At 34.5% G+C, this 24,146-nt stretch overlaps 1 protein-coding gene across 1 annotated transcript in view; it reads right to left on the bottom strand.

Annotated features, from left to right (window-relative positions):
* The window catches only part of CFAP47 (cilia and flagella associated protein 47), a 428,524-nt gene that overhangs the window by 129,907 nt on the left and 274,471 nt on the right, over positions 1-24,146 (bottom strand). Inside the window, exons 47-49 of the mRNA XM_011996297.1 lie at positions 23,081-23,224; positions 22,301-22,474; positions 18,871-18,982 (exon numbers count right to left, since the gene is read on the bottom strand). Of these exons, the coding sequence (XP_011851687.1) occupies positions 18,871-18,982; positions 22,301-22,474; positions 23,081-23,224 (430 nt within the window). The remainder of the gene's footprint in view (positions 1-18,870; positions 18,983-22,300; positions 22,475-23,080; positions 23,225-24,146) is intronic.

Here is a 24,146-nt window from a genome sequence, read left to right as displayed (position 1 = left end):
GCAGGGACATGGATGAAGCTGGAAACCATCATTCTCAGCAAACTATCACAAGGACAGAAAACCAAACACTGCATGTTCTCACTCATAGGTGGGAAATGAACATGTATACCTATGTATCAAACCTGCACGTTGTGCACTGTAACCTAGAACTTAAAGTATAATGAAAAAAAGAAAAGAAATTATACATTTGGATATACAAAAACATTTTAAAATTCATTTCATGTTTCTTTTTATATGATTACTATAATTTTTAAAATTACATAATGGTTATGTTTTATTTATATTGTATAGTGTTGTTATAGAGAAAGCATTTTCAGCATTTGCATGTTGTACCCACAGAAATATTTTTATGGTTAATCCACTGTTCTGAAAAAAATCTCAGTAATTCAGTGTGTGAATGTATTTAAACATACATTTCCCAAGCTGACTCTCTTTACATATTTAAACCTCAGCTTTCAACTCCAACAGCGATTCATGAAATTATTTCAGAATATAATAGAATAGACCTAGAGCTTTCCAATCAAACTTTCTGCAATGATGGTAATATTCTATATTTGTGCTATCCAATATGCTAGCCACTAGCCACATATGGCTAATGTAATATTATTTGCTTTTAATTAATTGAAATTGAAATAGTCACTTGTTTCCAGTATCTTTAATACCGGACAGCACAGACATTAAACTGAAAACATATTCTATGTAGTAAAGAAAGTATTGTTTCATACAATTTTTGTTTCTGTTTTATTTGTAGCTGTGCATATAATAGAGAATATGTATATGTTTGTGTTTATTGAGTCACACTGTAAAATCAATTTTTTTTGTTCTAGGTCTTAGACAAAAATGTTTGAAATCCACTTCTTTTTAAAAATGCATTGTCCTCAGGTACATATATGTCCTCACTGTCCAATGCAGTGACAGTAAGCCACAGGCACAGGCCATGAATTCTTCCAGGCACAGATCATGCCTGTTATGGGCTTTGAATACTTGTAAGACATAACATTTACTATCATCAGTAGAACATTTGCTGGTTTTTTTTTTTTTTTTTTTTTTTTCCATTTTAAAAGACAGAGGATAGAGACTTGACAAGACAATGTGACATCTTATATTCACTGTCAGCTTCATTTTGCCATTATTGGATCACTTTTATGTTTATATGGAATATAACTGCTATTATGAAACTAAATGTGAGTAATTTACTATACGTATCCATGAAATTAAATAATTTCTTCTATAGTAGCAAAACAAATTAAATCAGATTAAGAATATATTGTAAGAAATTGTGTGCAAAGAAGCCACAGGAAGGTTCTCACTGTGGTCCTCTCATTGTCCCACAGTCATGGAACTCCGGGAAGTATTCTTTTTCTGCATTGCTGCCTCTAGAATATTTCTCCTCCCAAGTCCCTCAAAATTCCAGGCTTCTTTGAGAAGCGTGACATTAGATTATGCTGCCTGTCATCGTCTGTGGGTAGTCATGTACTGGACTCAATGTCACCATCCTATATTTGAGAATTTTACACATGGTGTATTGTTGTTCCTTCTCAATTACTTCTGGACATTAATCTAGTTGTTCAACTTTCTCATAAATCCGAGAACCAATTCTTTCTAATGGGTGTGTAGATATGTATTTGTATATTTATTTTTTATGTTTATGTACACATGCATACTAATATTATTCTGGGCTTAGTTCTAAACTCTGGATGGAATGTGCAACATAAATTACCAAAAATGACTCAAAACATACCTGACACTGACCTAAGCAAATCTGTAAATAACAGAATATTGTCATGCTACTTAAAATTTTAGAAAGCATTAAAGGTAGAGAGTAAAAGTTGTAATTTAATATTTAAAGCTAAAATAACACTTATACTAAAATTTAATAAATACATTATATGGAAATATAGATTCAAATTACTTATACTCCCCTCCAAAAATAAAAAAAAAGAGATTTTTCTTTCAAATTGGCAATTCTTAACATCTTTGGTAACATTCACCTTAGATAAAAATGTTGAGTGACAGCCCTGATCTCAAACACTGACAGTGAGAGTCAAAACGGGTACTTTTTGGAGAGTTATTTTGCAAAATCCACAATCTTGAAAGTGCATATCCCCTTTGACATATCAATTTTGTTACTTATCCTATAAATAACTTGCATATTAAATTTTATCCCTACAGGTAAACTAGCACAGTCAGTGAAGAGTTGTATACAAAGATGCTGTTGAAATATTATTCATAAATGCAAAACAAGAGGAACTTGATTTCCATCTTGATATGCATGACTAGTGACATGAATTAAGATATATATATATACGTATATAAATGTTTTTATGCTGTCTATTTTACCAAAATAAAAATGATTATAAGAGAATATTATGAATTGTACACCAAAAAATTGATTACTTTAGATTAAATGGAAAATTTCTTAGAAATACACAATCTACTAAAACTGTCTCTTCAAGAAATAAAAGATCTGCATAGATACAAAACTGTGAGGATATTGAATCGGTAATAAAATACCTTCCAACAAAGTAAAGCCCAAGACCAGATGTCTTCACTGTTGAATTCTACTAAACATTTAAAGAGGAATTAACATCAATCTTTCTCAAACACCTCCAAAAATTTGAAGAGGAGGAAATACTTACTAACTCATTCTAGAAGGCTAACATTGCCCTGATACCAAAACCAAAGACACTGCAAGAAAAGAAAACTAAAGTTCAGTATCTCTTATGAACATTCATGCAGAAATCCTCAACAAAACACTGGCATACTGAATTCAGCAACATAGCCAAAGGATTATACACTATGATCAAATGAAATTCATTTCCGGAATGAATTAATGAATGGTCATTCAACATACAAAAATCAATCAATTTAATATACCACAGTAATAGAATGTAGGAACACACACACCCCCCCACACACAATGATCTCACTTAATGCATAGAAAACTTTTGACAAAAATTCAGGTCAGGTGTGGTGGTTCATGCCTGTAGTCCGAGCACTTTTTTTGGATAGCTTAAACCCAGGATTTCAAGACCAGCCTGAGCAACATGGCAAAATCCCGTTCCTACAAAAAATACAAAAATTAGCCTCGTGTGGTGGCACCCACCTGTAGTTCCAGCTACTCAGTAGAATCACTTGAGCCTGGGAGGTGGAGTTTGCAGTGAGCCAAGATGGTGCCACTGCACTCCAGCCCGAGGACAGAGTGAGATCCTGTCTCAAAAAAAAAAACAAAACAAAAAAAAAACAAAGAAAAAGAAAAAAAGCAAAGCAAAGAAAAAAAGCACTTGACAGAATTCAACACCCTTTTATGATTAAAAAAAAAAAAAATTCAATAAACTAGGAACAGAAGGAAACATCCAAACACGATAATGGCAATGTAGGATAAACTCACATGTAACATCACATATAAGGTATAAGACAGAAAGCTCTTCCTCTAAGATCAGAAACAAGACAAGGATGCCTGTATTTTTTCCACTTCTATCCAATATAGTACTGGGTGCTCTAGGCAAAGGAGTTATGAAAAAAAGTAATAGAGGCATCCAAATTAGAAAGAAAAGATATTTTTTTCTTTTTATATGACATGCTATATACAGAAAACCTTAAGGATTCCACATAAAAACTTGTTAAAGCATTCAGCACATGTTGATGAACAAAATCAATATGCAAAATCGTACATTTTTATATACTAGCAATGAACAATTTGAGTAGGAAATTAAGAAAACAATTCAGTCAGATAAAGCCAATATTTGCATAAACCTACATATGTTACACAATATGCTTGGCTTAAATAATAAAGTAATCTAATCAGTATTTCAAATACTATCAAGTATAGATGCCCCTCAATTTGCAATGAGGCTTATGTCCCGGTAAAATGATCATAAGTTAAAAATATCGTAAGTTGACAATGCACTTTAAACTTACCATATTTTATAAATATACAATGGGTTTACACAGCCATAACCCCCATCATAAGTCAAGGAGTGTCCTAAATGTGTATTGCTTTTGCACCATCATAAAGTTGAAAAATCCTAAGTAGAAACATTATAACTCCAGGACCATCTGTACTCTCACAAATTAAAAGTACATACTTTCCATTCTCACTCATTTCAGTCCATTATAGACTCAGCATAGTTTTCTTTCCCCTAACTCACTCATTTAAAGTTTATTATGTTTTATTACCCCTTAACAAATAGAAATTGGGCATTCATTTGTAAAACAATTAAAAAGCCCTATATGAGTATTACAAGACTGTATATTATAGAACAGAATGAGAAATAGTTAACTATTTATCACAAAAAATAAAAATTGGTAAAGAGAACTACAGAAGCAATTATGTGTTTACTCAGTAGTTCATGTTTTAATTGAAGGAACATTTTTAAATAATATATCTTAGAAGTATGCCATTAATTTGCCTATATTTTTTTCTAGTGAAAAATCTTTTTCTTGACAATGTCAATTTAATTTTGTTTCTAAACGTTTTTTCTTTTCATTTTACATTCATTTTTTTATTGTTAATTAGCTACTGTGGAAGAGACAGTCAAATTCTTATCACATATTACAATGAATAACATTATACTTAGCAACCTGATTGTCAGCAGTAAATCTTCAAATGAAATGCAGCAAATAATGATGATGAGAATAATATGCTTTCCAAAACATGGTAACTTTTCTTCACAACATATGTACATGCTATTTTTTTGTTTCCTATATTCCACTCTTCAGGGTAAGGTCAATTGTTCCAACAGGAAACAAAAATAAATATAAAACTTGGTTTGTTGGTGCTCGAGTTTCTCAAAGTAATAGGAAAATGATTAGACTGCTTTGGTAAAACTATAAATATGACAGTAATAATACTAGTATCTAAAAGCAACTCCCCACATTAAGATAACAGCATCATTGAATTAATGGAGATTTTCAGTTTGTCTCAATAGACAATGAGGGGAAAAAATCTAACAGGAATCAAGTTTTTTTCTCTCTAAGTATATATTATCATATAAAAGCCTCAAGTTTAAAGGCTGGAAAACACAATTTTGTATTCATGGGTTTTCCTTTGAAAATAATTTTTAAAATATTTATCGAATGCTTACTGTGTGCTAGGCATATGCTAAATGGTTCCTGTTCATCATCTTAATTAACTCTTGCAAGAAACATATGAGTTCATTACTCGTTGGGCCCATTTTAAAGCTGAGGAACCTGGGCTTAGGGAAGGTTGTCTAACTTTGCCTAGATCACACAGTTAGTAAGTGGCAAAGGCATATATATTTCCTTGGCATATCATATGAGAAATTATAATTTAAATTGTGTTTGAATATCACAAAATATACTACAGAATAAATATAATTTTTGATTGGAAAAATATAAAAATCACTCATATATGAGGGAACTTCAAAAAGTTTATGGAAAATTATAATTAAAACATAAGAATAAAAATTATATAAACTTTATTTCTCAACATAAGCTATATCAAGATCAAGACACTTTTGTAAGTGCTGGTATCAGCCATTTAGTTCATCCCTAAGAAAACTGAGGGTCCTGGAAATTTAACCACATCAAAGCAGTCTTTCTTACATTATTAACTGAAGAAAAATGCTGCCCTTTAAAGATTTTTTTAAGATAAGGGGAAAAAAAGTCAGAAGTCGGAAAGAGTCAAATCCAGACTGTAAGGTAGATGCCTAATGATTTCCTGTTGAAAGTCTCACAAAACTGCCCTTGTCTGATGAGAGGAATGAGCAGGTGCATTGTCATGGTGCAGAAGAACCATCTGGATAAGCTTACGTGAGCATTTTTTTTGCTGAAGTTCTGGATAACTTACTCAAAACACTCTCTTAATAAGCAAATGTTATTGTTCTTTGGCCTTCCAGAAAGTCAACAAGCTAAATGCCTTGAGCATCCCAAAAAACTGTTGCCATGACCTTTGCTCTCATATTTTGCTTTAACTGGTCTACTTCCACCCCTTGCTTTAATTTACTTTGTATTCAAGATTTTGCTGGTAAAGCCATGTTTTACCTGTTACAATTATTTGAAGAAATGCTTCAGAATCTTGATCTCATTTGTTTAAAATTTCCATTGAAAGCTCTGATTTTGTTTGCAGCTGATCTGGGTGCGACAGTTTTGGCACACATCGAGTAAAAACTTTGTCAACTTTAAGTTTTCAGTCACAAATCTATAAGCTAAACAAATTAAGATGTCTATAGTGTTGGCTATTGTTTTTGCCAGTAACTGTAGGTCCTATTCAATTAGGACTCAAACAGGATGAATTTTTACTCTCAAATTGATGTGCCTGCTACTGTGGACTTCATTTTCAACATCATCTTGTACATTCTTAAAATGAGTTATCCATTTGTAAACTGCTGATTTCTTTGGGTTATTGTTCCCTTAAACTTTCTGTAAAGCATTAATGATTTCACCATTTTTTTTTCACTAAAGTTTCACCGTAAATCTGGTGTTTGCTCTTATTTCAATATTAGCAGAATTCATATTGCTTTCATAGAGTCTCTTCCAAATGATGTCTCAGCCTACTTAGCATCTCAAACTAGGTCCTGTTTAGATACGTTATGTCAAGTTAGTATGAGTTTATTTTGGTGCAAAAAGTATTCTGAAACCCAGGAATAGATTTTTTCATAATATGCATTTTCGTAAATGTTTTGAAGTACACTTGTCCTTACATAACATTGGATTTGACCTAAAAAGATAGAGCTCAGATACTGCACATTAATCACCTAAACTCTCATCCCTCAGAAAATTGCCAAAAGCCAGTTGACTCCACGCTCCATTGCCTCCAACTGCTAAGGAGATGTACTGTTAAGGAAAATCTCTGTATGGCTGGGATTTCATCAATTTGTGAACCATGGAAGCAAATTAGTTCAGTCAAGAAGTTTTGGTATAAGTATCTTCTCTGTGAACATTGTATTACACAGGATCAAATAAATTTGAATAAAGTTTTGTTTCTCTAATATCATACTACCCTACAAAAATCTATAAAATCACTGAAGCAAGACTATAATGCCCCAAAAAATCTTCCACTAAATTTTCTCTTCCTTCTGTCCCTTTCTTTTTTCCACCCTTCATTTTAAGCTTACTTTTAACCCCTTTTAACCCACTTTCCTTTGTTCTATTGCCCCTTCATTAGGGGACCAAAACAGCAAGGTGGGAAAAAAAAAATTACACGGCTGATGAAAAACAGAGGCTGGGGCAAAATGTTAACGCAGTGATGGTTCAGATAGCTATTAAAACCACGTGCTTCTTTCTGATTCATGTAAGAAAAAAGTAATTCATTACATTTCATCAAAATAAAAAACTCCTGCTCTTCAATAGACCTCATGAAGAAAAAAAAGGTAAGCCACAGACTGGAAAAAAGTTTATAAAAACATGTATCTGATAAATGGTTTGTGTCCAGAATATGTATATAAGTATATATATTCACTATATTATATATATACTACATACAAAAACATGTATCTGATAAAGGATTTGTGTACAGAATATGTATATAATGTATAATTATATATATTCACTATATTATATATACTATATATAATATATATACATACTAGACACAAATCCTTTATCAAATACATGTTTATTGTATCTGATATATATATAATATATAGATATACACACACACACACACACATAGTAAAATTCTCAAAATTCAACAATAAAAAATAACCCAGTGGGGGAGCAACAATAGGTAAAGGATTTTAAAAGGCATTTTAGTAAAGAAGACACATGGATGACAAACAAAGACATGTAAAGATGCTCAGTGGCATTATTCATTATGGAAATGAAAATTTAAACCACACTGTGATAGCAGTATCTACAAATTGAAATGGTTAAAATTAGAATGTGTAACCCTATTAAGTATGGTCAAGAATGTGGAGGAACTGGATTTCTCATACACTGTTGGGAGAAATGGGAAAAGAAACACTATTTGGGAAACTATCTGGCAGTTTCTTTAAACAGTATAAACTCAATTACCATATGATCTAAACATTGCATTCATAAGTTATTTCCTTCAGAGGTATAAAAGCATATGTCCATACAAAGACTTGTACATTAATGTTCATAGCAGCTATATTTTTAATTGCCAAAAAATAGGGAAAAACCAAACGTTTATCAACAGGTAAATGGATAAACAAATTATTGTGGTATATCCTCCATTAAATACTATTCAGCATTAAAAGGAATAAACTACTGATTTGTTTATCATGTAGATTGATCCTAGATTAATTATTTTGCACAAAGTAAAACAGCATAAAACTGTGCACACTGTATGATTTCATTTATATACAATGTTTGAAATGCATATGAACTGATTGAAAACAGATAACTGGTTGCCTAAGGCAAGCGTAGCTTAGCATATGAGAGGGAGGGGAAAAGGGATTAAAAATGGGCGCAACAAAACTTTTTGGAGTGACAGTTATACTTATTATCTCAATGGCTTCATAGGCATATATATGTGTTAAAATTTCTCAAAGTCTATATACTAAGTATCCACAATTTATTGTATTTCAATTATACAACAATAAAGCTGTTAAAAAATACACTACATGTTTCAGAAATTATACCCATCCCTCCCAGCAAGCACTGCTCAGCAGTATGATAGGAATTGAGAAATGTTACCTCAAATCAGAAATACTACACAAACAAAGTGCAAAAGTGTAGATAACAGTCACTTATATGGATCTTTCCAACACTAAGCAATGTCACGTGCAAGAAAATTAACGCAGAATAATGACTGAAGCCACCATATTTATACATCCAGAAGAACTTTAATCTATGTGTCTATCACCTGTATTTGTTTGTATCTATCTATCTAAAATCTCTGTGAGTTGACCTCTCTTCTTAGGTTTTTAAAGTCAAGTATGTCTCATTGGTATCAAATTGAATTGTCTGATCATTTGTTTAGATTCACTACACTTAGGAAGGTGGCTTTCTAAGCCTCTGTGTAAAGTTTTCATTTATTTTTCTTTCATTTTAGTGTAACTTTTATCTATGAATTATTTTTACATGACCTATAAAATGAATTTTAGTATTAAAAGAAACTTTCGGTCCTTATCCATGCCATAACCACAGGGAGATCACTTTTCACAAAAGCGTAAAGAGTAGTCAGAGTCAAAGGTTTATCAGTATTTGTAACCCTTTTTGAAATACTGACATATTTTAAAAAGATTTAAGAGCCAATTCTTCTGAAGTTTCAGAATTTCTGAAAAATTATCTAACTGAATTAGTAAATTCAATAGTTTATGCTTAAATCCTGACATTTAGAAAAGTATCATTGAAGGGTATTTTAAATTTGAAAAATTTCTAATGAAAAAAATATATTGAAATACTTTACAATAAACTCTTGTATCTGTGATTATGTAACCGCTATATCTGAGATTCTTATGTCTTACATGAGAAAAACCAACAACTTGCCAAATCACATTTTCATTTGACTGTAAATAACTTGCCACAACATACACAAATTCTTTTGATTGAGCAAGCAGGACAGATAGAGAGACAGACAGACAGACAGATATGCACACACACACACACACACACACACACACACACACACACACATATATACAGAAAGAGAGAAGTTTAATTTTCTTAATAAAAATGCTAAACCTATCTTAGTAGCTCAAAATTCAAAGATAAAGACTTTCTCTAGAATATAATGGGTGGATTCATCAGCCACTAGAACCTTCTTCCTAAAGAAACACAAATTTATATTCAATAGAGCATCTATAGCCTTCACTTCCAGCAAGAATTATTTATCTAATATATAATCCAAAATTACAAGTGAGAGTTGGACCTCGTGGCAAACAATTAAGTTACAGAAATGTCTTTCCTTCAGCATGACAGAGTATAGGCAGTTTCAAATTTACTTTTCTTCAAGCAGGTAAATTTTCCTTGTTCTCATATTTTATTGTACTCTTATTATTGCAATACTAAGTAACTTTTAAAATATATTGGGAGGAACTTTATTTTTGAAAATGCATTGCTTCTTCTATTCTTCTATTGTTGACTGGACACCTGCAGTTGTATGCCAGGTGTTGGTCTGGAGGCCAAGGCCAGGCTAGCAATCAGAGGACAGATCATCTTATGTAAAGGCAGAAAATGCTGTATGTGACATCACTTGTAGATCTATTTACACAAATGAATTCATTTCTAGACAATCACGTGAGTACAATTTGGGGATAGAATTAATACTCATCTTGATTTTGGTATCAAGAGTCAGAAAGAAAAGGTCTAGTGCTCACAAACCCTCTAGGGTAATGCCATCATGAACCATCAAAGCATAGGCTACCTGGGAAAGCTAAAATCATAAAAGAAAAGAAAAATGTCCAAAGGACCATGAGAGCATCCAAGAATACCAAACATATGATCTCCACAATGCCTCAAGGTCTTGCTTTTAAAAATCAATCTTGTCACCTAAAAGAACATGAACCACTTTATAGCAAACAATGATTATTTTCAAAGACCAATGACACCTGATCGATTTTGCTTCTACAAGTATGGCATTCAATATTGGTGATGGCAAAAAGCCAAAAAGATCCAAATTCAGTTTCAACCAAGATATTGATAGCACTCTACCTAGTTTTTTAAATTGAAATAAGCTAGGATAGAGAGGGGACAAAAGAAGTTCCAAATCCCCCATATGCCCATATCATATTTGGAAGTTGTCAAGAGAGGTATATATAATCATTTGGCATTTTTGGCTTTTGCAAATCAAATTAAGAAGGGAACAGTGAGGAGAAAGGAAAACACAGAAAAAGCAAAATTTACATTACATAATATCTCAGCTGTTTCTATGGTACTATGGTCAATAAGTTTCTTTCAATGTCAAAGACTTGGACAAGATGGCTAACTAGACACAGCCAGGAAGAACTTCTCTCACCGAGACAGATCAGAATATTGAGGAATATGGCATGCTTCAAGCAGACTGTCTGAAAGAATGCACTGAGAGAAGTTGAAGAGAAGGCCCAGATGTTAGGACTGAAGGAGGAGGAAGCTGGAAACCATGCATGGGATTGCTGAGTGCCAGGATGCGTTCCAGGCCCTGAACAGCTCCTGAGGAAAGGGGTGGGTCTGACATGTGTAAGCTGCTAGACCTGGAGAGAGAAGGGCTGTCTTTTCCATAGGACCAGGGCGAATCTGATATGCATGCACCACTGACCTCCAGCCCCTCCCAGAGTTCCTGCCAGGCCATGCCTACACCCAGTGCAGCCTCAGCTACCCTACCAAAAGGTTTTCTGCCAGCATCTACCATCATACCACTTTAACCATATCCTCCTGTCACCCCGCTGGAGCACTTTTGCTGACAACCTCCCACCAGAAGGCATTTGCCTGCAACCTCACCACTGTCCCTATGGGTCACAATCAGCTGCAGCACCACCACTGTCCCACCAAAGTACTTTCTGCCCATGGCATCCCCTGCTAGAAGGGTTCCCACCCACAGTGCTCATGCCAGAGCACCTCCTACAAATAGTGCCCATGCTGTGCCCACTGGAGCACTTCCAGCCCATGGCCCCCTACCTCTCCAAGTACTTCCTTCTGGTGTCACCCTTGCTGGAGTGCATCCCACCTGTAGCACTCTGCCACCCCTGTCACACTGTGTCCCACCAGTGGTGCCACCATCAACCCAGCCCGAGTGCATCCCACCCATGGCATCCCTGCTGGAGAGCCTCTCACCTGTGGCACCCCCAAGTCCCCACCAGAGTACTTCTTACCCATAGTGCTGCCACTACCCCCACTGGAGCATTTACACCCACCGTGCCTCCACCATTCCCTATGGAGTGCTGTTGCCAATAAACTGGTAGTGCCTCAGCTCCTCCATCCAAGTTGGGGCTTAACCTCAAGGGAACAGTGGACAAAGCCATGGACCCAGTACCAGCCACTCTATGGATAGAGCACATAGCCCAGCAATGTGGAATTAAGCACTGGCCCTCTGAAAGCATCCAGAAACTGAGTCATTCAACTATACACAACTTGCACCACAGTCACACCTTCAAGGGCAATAATGACCATAAAAATATAAAGCCCATCCAAATGACAGCAATTTCAAATGATAAAGGAACATCAGCCCTCACAGATGGAAAGAACCAGCACAGAACTCTGGAAACTCTAAAAGTCACAGTATCTTTTTGCCTCCAAAAAAAAAAAAAAAAAAAAAATTCACACTATCTTCCCAGAAATGGTTCTTAACCAGATTGAAATGGCTGAAATGTCAGACATAGAATTCAAAATCTAGAGGGCAAGAAAGCACATCAAGATATAAGAGACAAAGAAAAGACCTTCAATAAAATTCATCATCACTTCACATTCAAAACCCTCAACAAATTACTCACCGAAGGAACAAACCTGAAAATAATAAAACCACGTACAACAAATCTATAGTCAATATCATACTGAATGGGCAAAAGTTGGAAATATCTACCTTGAGAATTGGAACAAGAAAAGGACGTCCACTCACACTACTCCTCTTCAACACAATACTGGAAGTCCTAGCCAGAGCAATCAAACAAGATAAAGAAATAAAGGGCATTCAAATCAGAAAAGAGGATGTCAAACAATCTCTTCACAGACAATATGATTCTATACTCAGAAAACTCACAGACACCACCAGAAGGCTTCCAGAACTGATAAATGACTTCAGTAAATTTTCAGGATACAAAATCAATGCACAAAAATCAGTAGCATTTCTACACATGGAAAATGTCCTAATTCAGGGCCAAATCAAGAACAGAGTCCTTTTTATAAAAGGCACAAAAAGTATAAACTGCCTAGAAATACAGCTTACCAAGGAGGTGAAAAATGACTACAATGAGAATTACAAAACACTGCTGAAAGAAATCACAGGACATCACAAATGAAAAAACATTCCGTGCTCATGCATAGGAAGAATCAGTCTTATTAAAATGGCCAAACGTTCCAGAGAAATTTACAGATTCAATGTTATTTCTGTGAAACTATCAACAACATTTTTCACAGAATTAGAAATAAAAATTATTTAAAAGTTCATATGGAGTCAAAAAAGTGCCCAAATAGTCAAAGCAATCCTAAGCAAAAAGAAGAAAGCCAAAGGTGGGAGAGATGGAGCAAGATGGCAGAATAGAAGGCTCCACTGATTATCTCCCCTGCAACAACATCATTTTAACACTTATCGGCACAGAAAATATACCTTCATAAGAACCAAAAATCAGGTGTGCCCCCATAGTACCTGGCTTTATATTTGTGTCACTGAAAGAGGCACTGAAGAAATAGAAAAAAAATAGTCTTGAGTCTCCAATGCCACCCCTCACCCACCCCACAGCAATGGTGGCAGTGAGCAGAGAGCATCTCTGGGTGCTGGAGGAGGAAAAGCACAGCAATTGTGGGGCATTTAACTCAGTGCTTTTCTGTGAGAGCAGAAAGGAAAACCAGACCAAAATCAGCTGATGACCACCCACAGCGGGAGCATTTAAACCAGCCCTAGCTAGAGTGGAACTGTCAATCCCAGTGGTCTGAACTTGAGTTCCTACAAACCTTGCAACTAAGGGCTAAACTGTGCTGTGTCTATAAATAAACTGGAAAGGCGGTATAGGCTATAAAGACTGCAATCCTTAACCGAACCCTAGATCTAGCCCAGAGACAATGGACTAGGGGGTGTACATGACCTACTGAGATACCAACTGGGTGAGGGAGAGCTGACATCACCGAAGTCCTAACCCCAGGCTGCATAGCCGGTAGCTCCAGAAGAGATCCCTTCCTTCCCCTTGAGGAAAGGAGAGGGAAGACTGGGGAGGACTTTGTCTTGCATTTTGGATAGCAGCTCAGCCACAGCAGGATAAGGCATTAGTCAACGTTGTGAGGACCCCATTCTAGGCCCTAGCTCGCAGATGACATTTCCAGACACACACTTGGTCAGAAGGGAACCAGATACATTGAAGGGAAGCACACAGTCCTGGCAGCATTCGTCACGCGCTAACTGAAGAGTCCTTGGGCCCTGAATAACCAGCAGTAATACCCAGGTGCTACATCAAGGGCCTTGGGTGAGCCTCTGAGACTTGCTGGCTTCAGGTGAGACTCAGCACATCACCAGTTGTGGTGGCTACAGGGTGGCTGCTTGAGAAAAATAGAGCGAAAAGTAAAAGGGACATCATCTTGCACCTTAGGTACCAGCATGGCCACAGGGGCTCTTGGCGTCCTTGATTTCAGGATTTGTCTACTGGATGACGTTTCTGGACCTGCCCTGGGCAAGAGGAGAGCCCACTGCCCTGAAGGGTGAGTCCCAGGTCAGGCAGCATTCACCACAAGCTGACTTGAGAGTCCTTGGGCTTTAAAGGAACATTGACTGTCATTTGGCAGTATTCCTCATGGCCTGCAGCGGTTTTAGCTACAGGGTGGGGCTCCTCTGCCTTTGGAAAGATAGTTAGTGGCCTGAAAGGGAAGTTAAACAAAGAACTATGGGTAGAAAGTTTATTCAAAGGATAAAAATGGAGAACTTCCCAAACCTAGAGAAAGATATGACTATCCACATTCAAGAATATTATAGAAACCAAGCAGTTTTAACTCAAAGAAGACTATCTCAAGGCATTTAATAATCAAACTCCCAAAGGTCAAGGATAAAGGAAGGATCCTAAAAGCAGCAGGAGAAAAGAAAAAAATAACATACAATGGAGCTCCTATGTGTCTGACAGCAGACATTTCAGTGGAAATTTTATAGGCCAGAAGACAATGGCAAATTAAAAATATTCTGCACAGTAAAAGAAACTTATCAACAAAGTGAAGTGACAATTCACAGAATGGGAGAACACATTTGCAAACTACACATTAGACAAGGGATTAATGACCAGAATATATAAGAAGCTCAAACAACTCTATAAAAAAACTAATAATCTGATAAAAATGGGAGAAATATTTGAATAAATACATCTCAAAAGACATATAAATGGCAAACAGGCATGTAAAAAAGTTCTCAACATTATTGATCATCAGAGAAATGCAAATCAAAACTACAATGAGATATCATCTCACTCCGGGCAACATGGCTTATATTCAAAAGGCAGGCAATAACAAATGCTGGCGAGGATGTGGAGAAAGGGGAACCCTCATATACTGTTGGGAATATAAATTAGTACAACCATTGTGAAGAACAGTTTAGAGGTTCCTTAAAAAATGAAAAATAGATATACCGTATGATCCAGTAATCCCACCGCTGAGTATATACCCCTAAGAAAGGAAATCAATATATCAAAGAGATAGCTATTCCCCCATGTTTGTTGCAGCACTGTTCACAATATTTCAGACTTGGAAGCAACCTAAGTGTACATCAACGGATGAATACATAAAGAAAACGTGTACATATACACAATGGAGTATGATTTAGCCATAAAAAAGAATGAGATCCTGTCATTTGTAATAACATATATACAACTGGAGATCGTTATGTTAAGTGAAATAAGCCAGGCACAGAAAGACAAACATTGCATTTTCTTACTTATTTGTGGATCTAAAAATCAAAACAATTGAATTTATGGTGATAGAGAATAGAAGGACGGTTACCAGAGGCTGGGAAGGGTAGTGGGGGGTTGGTGGGAGGTAGGAATGGTTAATTGGCACAATAAAAATAGAAGAAATGAATAAGACCTACTATCTGATAGCACAACAGGGTGACTATAGATAATAATAACTTAATTGTACAGTTTAAAATAACTAAAAGATTGTAATTGGATTGTTTGTAACACAAATAATAGATGCTTGGGAAAATGGATATCCCATTCTCCATGATGTAGCTCATACTGCATGCATGCCTTTATCAAAACATCTCATGCACCCCACAAATACATACAACTACTATGTACCCACAAAAATGTTAATTGTCACTGACAGTCCTAGTAGTTGGTATATTTTCCTTAATTTTAGAGTTTTAACTAGTCTTTCGTAAAAGGCAGGAAGTCATTCAGAATTGGCATAATTAGTTTTGATAAAACATAGTCAATTTCAATTTCCTGTTCTATAGAAAGCAGTGAGTTCTACTACTTCTGAGAAGAAACACATAAGAAACCACAAACTGTGAAACATCGTTGAATTCGGAATGTTTATAACTACCACAAAGCCCCTGGTCTGCGAATCAAACTCTTAAAGTTACTGGAATAGACTTACAAAAATTTAAATAATTATTGAAATATTGTAACAACTGATCTTTTCTTATATGTCGGCAAATATTCAGTTGTTTGAGCTCCACCGTCAAATAACTTTTGCCAGTCCAGACACCACAGCCCCTCACCCAGAACTCTTGGAACCTCCCAGCAATTTAGCAGCTACTCAAGTGTTAACACATAAAATATCAGGATGCCTCAGGACCTAGATCAGGTATCTTTTCTGGTTGGTCAGTGTTGGGATAGAGGTTTGTTAATTATTTTGAATATTACCACTATATCTAAATATGAATATCATGTAGCTCCTTCTTCCCAGGAATTCACATCTGGTGGTGGAAATTGGTATCCGTAAATCATCTCAATCAAGGTATGCTTTGATATATCTAAGGTTTAATCATAGCATTGGGGAACCTGATGGAAGGAAATATTAATCCCAACATATAAGAAAAGATCAGTTGTTACAATATTTCAATAAGCAAAGCACAATTAGTTGAATGTCAGCTTTGTTCATAACTACTGTGTTTATTAAGGCTTTCCAAATTACAAGTTTTTATTAAATAATTATTATATAATCAAGAACAGAATTGAAAATGAACACAAAATTTTAAAAAAGTATCTGATACATACACACATGTGTGTACACATGCATGCACACATACATGGAGAGAGTTCTGTAACCAGCAAAAGCAGGAAAATTCTCATATGTGTGAAATTTTTATAATCTAGTTTTCTTTATATCACTTCAGATTAGTTAGCAGCTGTTCAGAAGCAATTGTATTTATACCGTTTAATCTATAGTTTAAGTCTTCCAATAGTAATATCAATAAAAATTAGAGCTAGGCTACCTTTTACAGGCTGTTTTTTTCCAAAGCATAATGGGACAATTAATTTAACTCTAAGACACGGCCCTGGGAAGAGTTAATGTGATCACGTTTTGTAAATATTTTTCAAAATTATGAATCCTGTAAAATGGTTTGTATAGCCGGAAACATTAACCTAATTCATCCTCACTTAACAATGTATCCTGAGCTGCATTTAACTTCACCAAATACGTTCTAAATTCTTTCAAACCAACATGTTAATAGTCCATATCTGAATAGTAAAAATGTGTATTGAAATACTGTGGTGTCACAAAAGCTGCTACAACAACAACAGAAAAGATTACAGAAAGGAAAGGCTTGCCAGATCTAATTATTTAATTTTTCATAAGTCTATTCCAATAACTTTAAGAGTTTGATTCACAGACCAGCGGCTTTGTGGTAGTTATAAACCTTCCGAATTCAATGATGTTTCACTGTTTGTGGTTTCTTATGTGTTTCTTCTCAGAAGTAGTAGAACTCACTGCTTTCTATAGAACAAGAAATTGAAATTGACTATGTTTTATTGAAACTACGCCAATTCTGAATGACTTGCTGCCTTTTACGAAAGACTAGTTAAAACTCTAAAATTAAAGAAAATATACCAACTACTAGGACTGTCAGTGACAATTAAAATGAAAACTAAAATTTAAATTTCTTTAAATCAATTCACTTCTTATGGATTACCTAAAAAATAGTAAAATATGTTACTTTATTGAAATGTTCGGACTAGAGACATTATAGCTCAAATCTACCTATCATATGAGGACTTATTAATGGGGTTTGTAAATCCAAACATCTCAAAAACAAGGGGCAGATTTCAGAAGATGCTAACAATTTTTGCTGTGTTGGCATTTGAGGTTAAGCACACTAGAAACAGGGAGTGGGGATGGGCGGCTATTTCCTCCTACATAAATTCTATTACAGTGGTAATAATTGGATCATTGTGGTTGGCACTCTGAAATTTCCCTTCTGCTTTTTAATAGCATAGGCATCCAGTATGCTCTCTGCACTTTCTTTGCAGCAGCTCTCTATCACTTCTATACCAGACATAAACCCTTCCCTCAAACACTTTGTTGAGGTAAGCAGGGATGAAAGGCTAGTATATCCAAGGAGCAGTAGACACCACTATATATGTAAGTATAGAAAGAATATGTGTATATGTATATACTTTCTACACTTCTAAAGTTGTATCCACTTACGTACATTATCGGAATTTCCTCAACAGTATCCAACTACCATAGGGAATTTAATTTTCTCTCAAATAGGACAACTTATTCCTTTGATGAATCACAATCCCTCAGTACTAGCTATTACTCTTCTATCACTTCTTACTCCTCTCCCTTCAAAAAGTAACAGGAACACCTCTCCCTCCTATTCCCATGTAAGTAGTTCTGTTCAGGGACCATTGGGGAAATCTCCATAAATAAATACTTTATTGCACACAAGGGAAGATAAAGGAAAAAAAAATCACATATATCAAACCTTTTACTTATTTTTCATGTATCAGGTAAATGCATGTGAATGTTTTTATGATATCCAGTCCGGTAAATAAACATTCTCTTAAAATGTCATTGGGTATAACTATTTTAAAGTATTTATCACATTTTAAACATAAATACCCTTAATTAAATATTTTCATTTATAGAAATTTGTTTCACAAATAAGTTTGAAGAAATGGTCAAGATAATACAGCACTAGACATAAAATGTATGCATCAAAGACCTGATTATTTAGAAAGCTAATGACTGAAATATAAAACTAAATTTTCTTCTGAGTCATTTAATAGAAAGAGGAAATACAAATTGCATTTCTATTTTGTCTCATCATATTTCCATCCTAGTGTAGTAGGAAAATGACTAATATTTTATTAATGGATTTTATACCTTTCAATATACCACGTTTCCAAGGGCGCACATTAATCAGGTATAGAATTTCTTTATAAGGGTATACGGTAATTTGTGGATTTCCCCACACTATCGGAAGATCTGAAGTTACCTATAAAAGATAATTCAAAAACAAGAATTATGTAGTATCAACATAAAATATTTTTCTATGCTTTAGTACATTACACTACATGAAATTACTGTAACAAGTTAAAGCATAGAACAAACTGAAATTTAATTTAAATACTCCCAATAAAATTATTCACTTTTTTAAAAAACAGCAAGACAGAAAAATTCTACATCCAGTAGAAGAGAAATCTAAGAACAAACCTATTTAAAAATGGAACAAAAGAAATTATTCTTACAAAACAAAAAATGCTTATATTCTGTTACTACTTATATCAAGATCATTGATGCTTAGAAAGTCTGAATAGCTCTCATCGACCATGCACAATTGTCTTTAGGCAGTTTGATATACAAAAGAGATGAACCGTTTCAATAAATTTCTACATCAGTATTAATAAAACAAACAAAAAATATTTAAGCAGCATTTGACCACACCTTGGCTAAACCTAACTTTCAGTTTCCTGGGTGCTTATATCTTCCTACTCCCCACTGCTCAGGGAAACAATAATCTACTTTGTGTCTCTACATATGAGCCTATTATGAACAATTATTAGTAATGAAATTAAACAGTACGATGTGGACTTTTATCACTGACTTTTTTATTTAGCATACTTTGAAAAACTTTTTCATACTCTTAATGGATGAGAAATTATATATATTTATAATGTACAACATGATGTTTTGGTATATGTATACATTGTGAAATGGCTAAATCAAACTAATTAATCTATGCACTATCTCACATAGTTATTATTTTTGTGGTGAACAAAAAAAATCTATTCTCTCAGCTCTTTTCAAGAATACGTTGTTATAATTATCGTAACCATGTTGTACACTAGATCTAATAATTCTCTTCAACTTACTTCTTCTATCTAACTGAAATTTTGTGTCCTTTGATTCACATCTCTCCAGCAACTCCTCTCATCAGCCCCTGATAACCACCATTCTACTCTCCACTACCATGAACTGAACTTTTTTCGATTCTACATATAATTGAGATGATGCAGTATTTGCTTTTCTGTGCCTGGCTTACTCCACTCAAATAATGGCCTCCAGGTTCATCCATGTCACAAATGACAGGATTTCCTTCTGTTTTAAGACTGAATAGTATTTCATTGTGTGTTTATCACATTTTCTTTATCCATTCATTTGTTGATGGACACAGGTTCAGTCCATATCTTGGCTATTGTGAATAATGCCGCAATGAACATGAAAGTGCAGATAATTTTTTGACATAGAGATTTCAACTCTTTTCAATATATACCCAGCAGTGGAGCAGTGGAATTACAGAATCATATGATAGTTATATTTTTAATTTTGGGAGAAACTTTATAATGTTTACCGTAATGGCTGTACTAATTTACACTCTTACCAACTGTTTAAAAGAGTTTTCCTTTATCTACATACAGAAATAAGGATGCTTTTGATGCATGAAACTTGAAATGAGAAGGTTAGAGGAATCAAAGGACCAGATAAGTAATAATCAAGGTTTGATTATCACTTGATAATCCAATGTTAAGGAATTAATGTCAAGGAAACAAGAAATGTAGAATAATATAAAATAAAGGGTGAATAGCATTAAGAAGGTAGGTCAACAGTGTCAAACTTCACATGTTACTGGCCTTGAGTTCACAGAGGTCACAGCAAAGGAAACAATCAATGAAATGAAAGGCAACCTGAGGAATGGGCAAAATATTTGCAAATTACATAGGTGATATGAGGATAACAGTTAAAATGTATTAGTCTATTTTCATGCTGCTGATAAAGACACACCCAAGACTGGGTACTTTATAAAGAAAAATCTTTTTAATGGACACACAGCTCCATGTGGCTGGGGAGGCCTCACTATAATGGTGGAAGGTAAAAGATATGTCTTACATGGTGGTAAGCCAGAGAGAACATGTGCAGGGGAACTTCCCTTTATAAAACCATCAGATCTCATGAGACTCATTCATTATCACGAGGACAGCATGGGAAAAACCAGTCCACATGATTCAATTACCTCCCACCAGGTCCCACCCATGACACATGGGAATTATGGGAGCTACAATTCAAGACGAGATTTGGGTGGGGACACAGCCAAACCATATCATAAAATATAAGGAAAACACAACTCAACAGAAAAAAAAAACAGACATTAAAATCCAGATATCCCTATAAAAAAATGGGCAAAGTACTAGGTTTTGATTTTGAAGGTAAGAGATGGCACTGAAAAATTTCAGCCAGACATGAAAAGATAAGAGTTTCCTTTAGAATATTAATTCCATTTGCAATCTAGCAAAGAAAGAAGAGGAAAACCAAGGCACATATTTATCAGGGTTACAAAAAAAAAAAGAGTAAACCCAGAGAATTTACAAACCTCTGTAGTCCCCTCTAAAACTGAATTCAGGCACTTATAATGGGTAGATATTTGAAGCTTCTTTTGAGGATCCTATTGAGCAAATAACTATTTGTAGATAATTGTAGGAGTGAGTGGAAAATGTTATTTAAAGATTGGTTTAAACAAATCAAGTGAGGATGGAAGAGTATAATGCTTCATAAAAAATAAGGATATAGGCCAGGCACAGTGGCTCATGCCTGTAATCCAATCACTTTGGGAGGCGAAGGTGGGTGGATAACTTGAGGCCAGGAGTTTGATACCAGCCTGGCCAACATGGTGGAACTCCATCTCTACAAAAAATATAAAAAGTAGCTGGGCGTGGTGGCACATGCCTATAATCCCAGCTACTTGAGAGGCTGAGACACAAGATTCACTTGAACCCAGGAGGTGGAGGTTGCAGTGAGCCAAGATCATACCACTGCCCTCCAAGTTGAGCAACACACCAAAAAAAAAAAAACTTAAAACAAAAAATAAATAAGTAAAAGGATGTAAACAATTATGCATTCCTTAATATTTCCACTATTATTCACACTGGTAAATGATAGGCTACAGTTCTGAAATGTTGTTTTGCCTACAGATTTCACATTAAAATTTTAAAAGATGTTTGTAAATATTTTTGAAAACACCTTTTATTATCATGCACAATTTTTTCAATGAAAAGCACACGACTCAAATAAGTAGATTTTAATGTGCTTCATAGTTATATAAATATAAGACTTATTTCATCCTAATTCAACTTTATAATTGAAATGATATTTAAAAGCTGTTGGACTAATAATAGGTAGGATTGTAAACATCTTATGTGACATTGTTTCATCCGATTAAGTAAAACTAAATGTTTAAAAAATTGTTTGTAATTATTATAGTTCATGTGATTCACCGTATTCAGAAGAAAACATTTTCACACTAAAAATAAATGCTTACCTTAAATGTTAGGGAAGTATTTGTCAAATTAGGCAATGTTATATGTTTTTGTGTCACATTCCCCACTTGACATTCCACAGTAATGTGTTCCAAGGCTGAAGGTTTTTTTCCAACCCCTTTTATGTCAAAGATGTGCTCCATACCATCTACTTCATTTTGTAGAATAAGTTTACCCTATGAGAAACCAGACAAATTTCAGGTCTATAGGAGTCATAGTTAAATGTTAAACAACCTCTGCTATCTTATTAATCTTGTATCTGGTTAATAAAATGAGCTTGTAGAGAGGTGTTAGCCATTGACTTTTTCAATACACAAATAAATGCTTCTACCGAACACATAAAGACAAATTTCTGGTGAAAAGTCATTTATTTCTCATTACCCTCTCTAACTTACAGAATGTATATAGGCATTCTCATACACAGCAATTATATGCATGTCTACTTCCATGTAAAAGAAATATTGTCTTAAGAAAGTATTTTCTGATATACCAATTTCTTTAATGAACAGGAAGGAAAAGTAATTCTCTTACTTTGTTCAGCATGTTGTATAAAATTAATTTGAATGCTAGTATTCACAGAAAAATATTGTTATGTTCATGATGTTTATGCTTCATATTAAAACATGTATTAAAGTTTTAAGTAAAAATAGTCAAATACATGGAAAATATTAACTTTTCTGCTAGGAAGTTGTACTATCAATTAAAAGACTAATGTCATACATTAGTTTACTGACTAATGATACTATTAATTAATACTGGGGAAAATACCAATGAGTTCATACCGTAATGTCACATTCAAAAATAGGTTTGAATGTGAGAGGATACTGCACAATTTCACCTGGTCCAACATGTAAATCAATAGGTCCATAAAACCATTCTCCTTCTATAGTAACTTGAAACGTCCATTTATCGTTTGTTTGATTTTTCTAAAGCATGAAAAAGGTACAAAAATATTAGAGGGATGATATTGATGAAATTGAATTACATATGAATTCTTGGTGTTTTTTATAACATTATATATTGTATTTTTAATTGTATTTCCTAGGAATCACTATTGGAAAGTCATATTTGTTAAGAATAAATATCAAAAATGTAAACATAAGGCATAATGATGACTATATGTTCTTTCTATGTCACATAAGAGCACTGCCTAATTGATCTATCAAAGGGTTATTCAATATCTAAAGAAATTTCCCTTTGTCTCACTTACTAATTGCCACTAAAATGATAAAATGGCCTTAGAGGACACACTTTACTCCTAATTCGAGGTAATAACAGGTATTCTAACTGGCAGACTGCTCACATAGCAAAGATTATATATCTCATCAGAACAAAATTTTGTGCTTCAGATTGACTTTTGTCATGTCTTTAATAATTAGACAAACAAATAAACCAAAAAAGGCGATTTATCCCTCTAAAAAGCCAAAGTTCTTTACAATTACCTTACCTTCTTTTACACTATATTGTCACTCTGGCTAATAAGTAGCCAAGCTACAGCCAATTGTTGCTCTCAGTGCCTATGAACCCATCTTTACCAAGTATTAGATCACAACAGAAATTAGAGTAGAATGACCTGAGAGTCCATAACTCTGCTTTGTGAAGCAAGAATGAATTTAATGATACATTAAGGACATTGGAGTTAATTGTTTTAAGCAAAAAGATCCAGCAGAAGTGATTGATGAGATGAGTAACAGAATAACATTTATATTTAGGAAGAGATTCTGACATAAATATGAAGAAATAATTGACAGCAGATATGACGATCAGAAATTTGTAACAGTTCAAGATGAGACATCTGGAGGACTTTGACACAGTGGCAATATGAATAAAGAAAGGTACCAAAAAAGT

The sequence above is a fragment of the Mandrillus leucophaeus genome, unplaced genomic scaffold (genome assembly GCF_000951045.1).
Source record: "Mandrillus leucophaeus isolate KB7577 unplaced genomic scaffold, Mleu.le_1.0 Scaffold509, whole genome shotgun sequence".
NCBI classification, from domain to species: Eukaryota; Metazoa; Chordata; class Mammalia; order Primates; family Cercopithecidae; genus Mandrillus; species Mandrillus leucophaeus.
The sequence above is the reverse complement of the archived record's forward strand: the minus strand, read 5'-3'. Positions and strand labels throughout refer to the sequence as shown.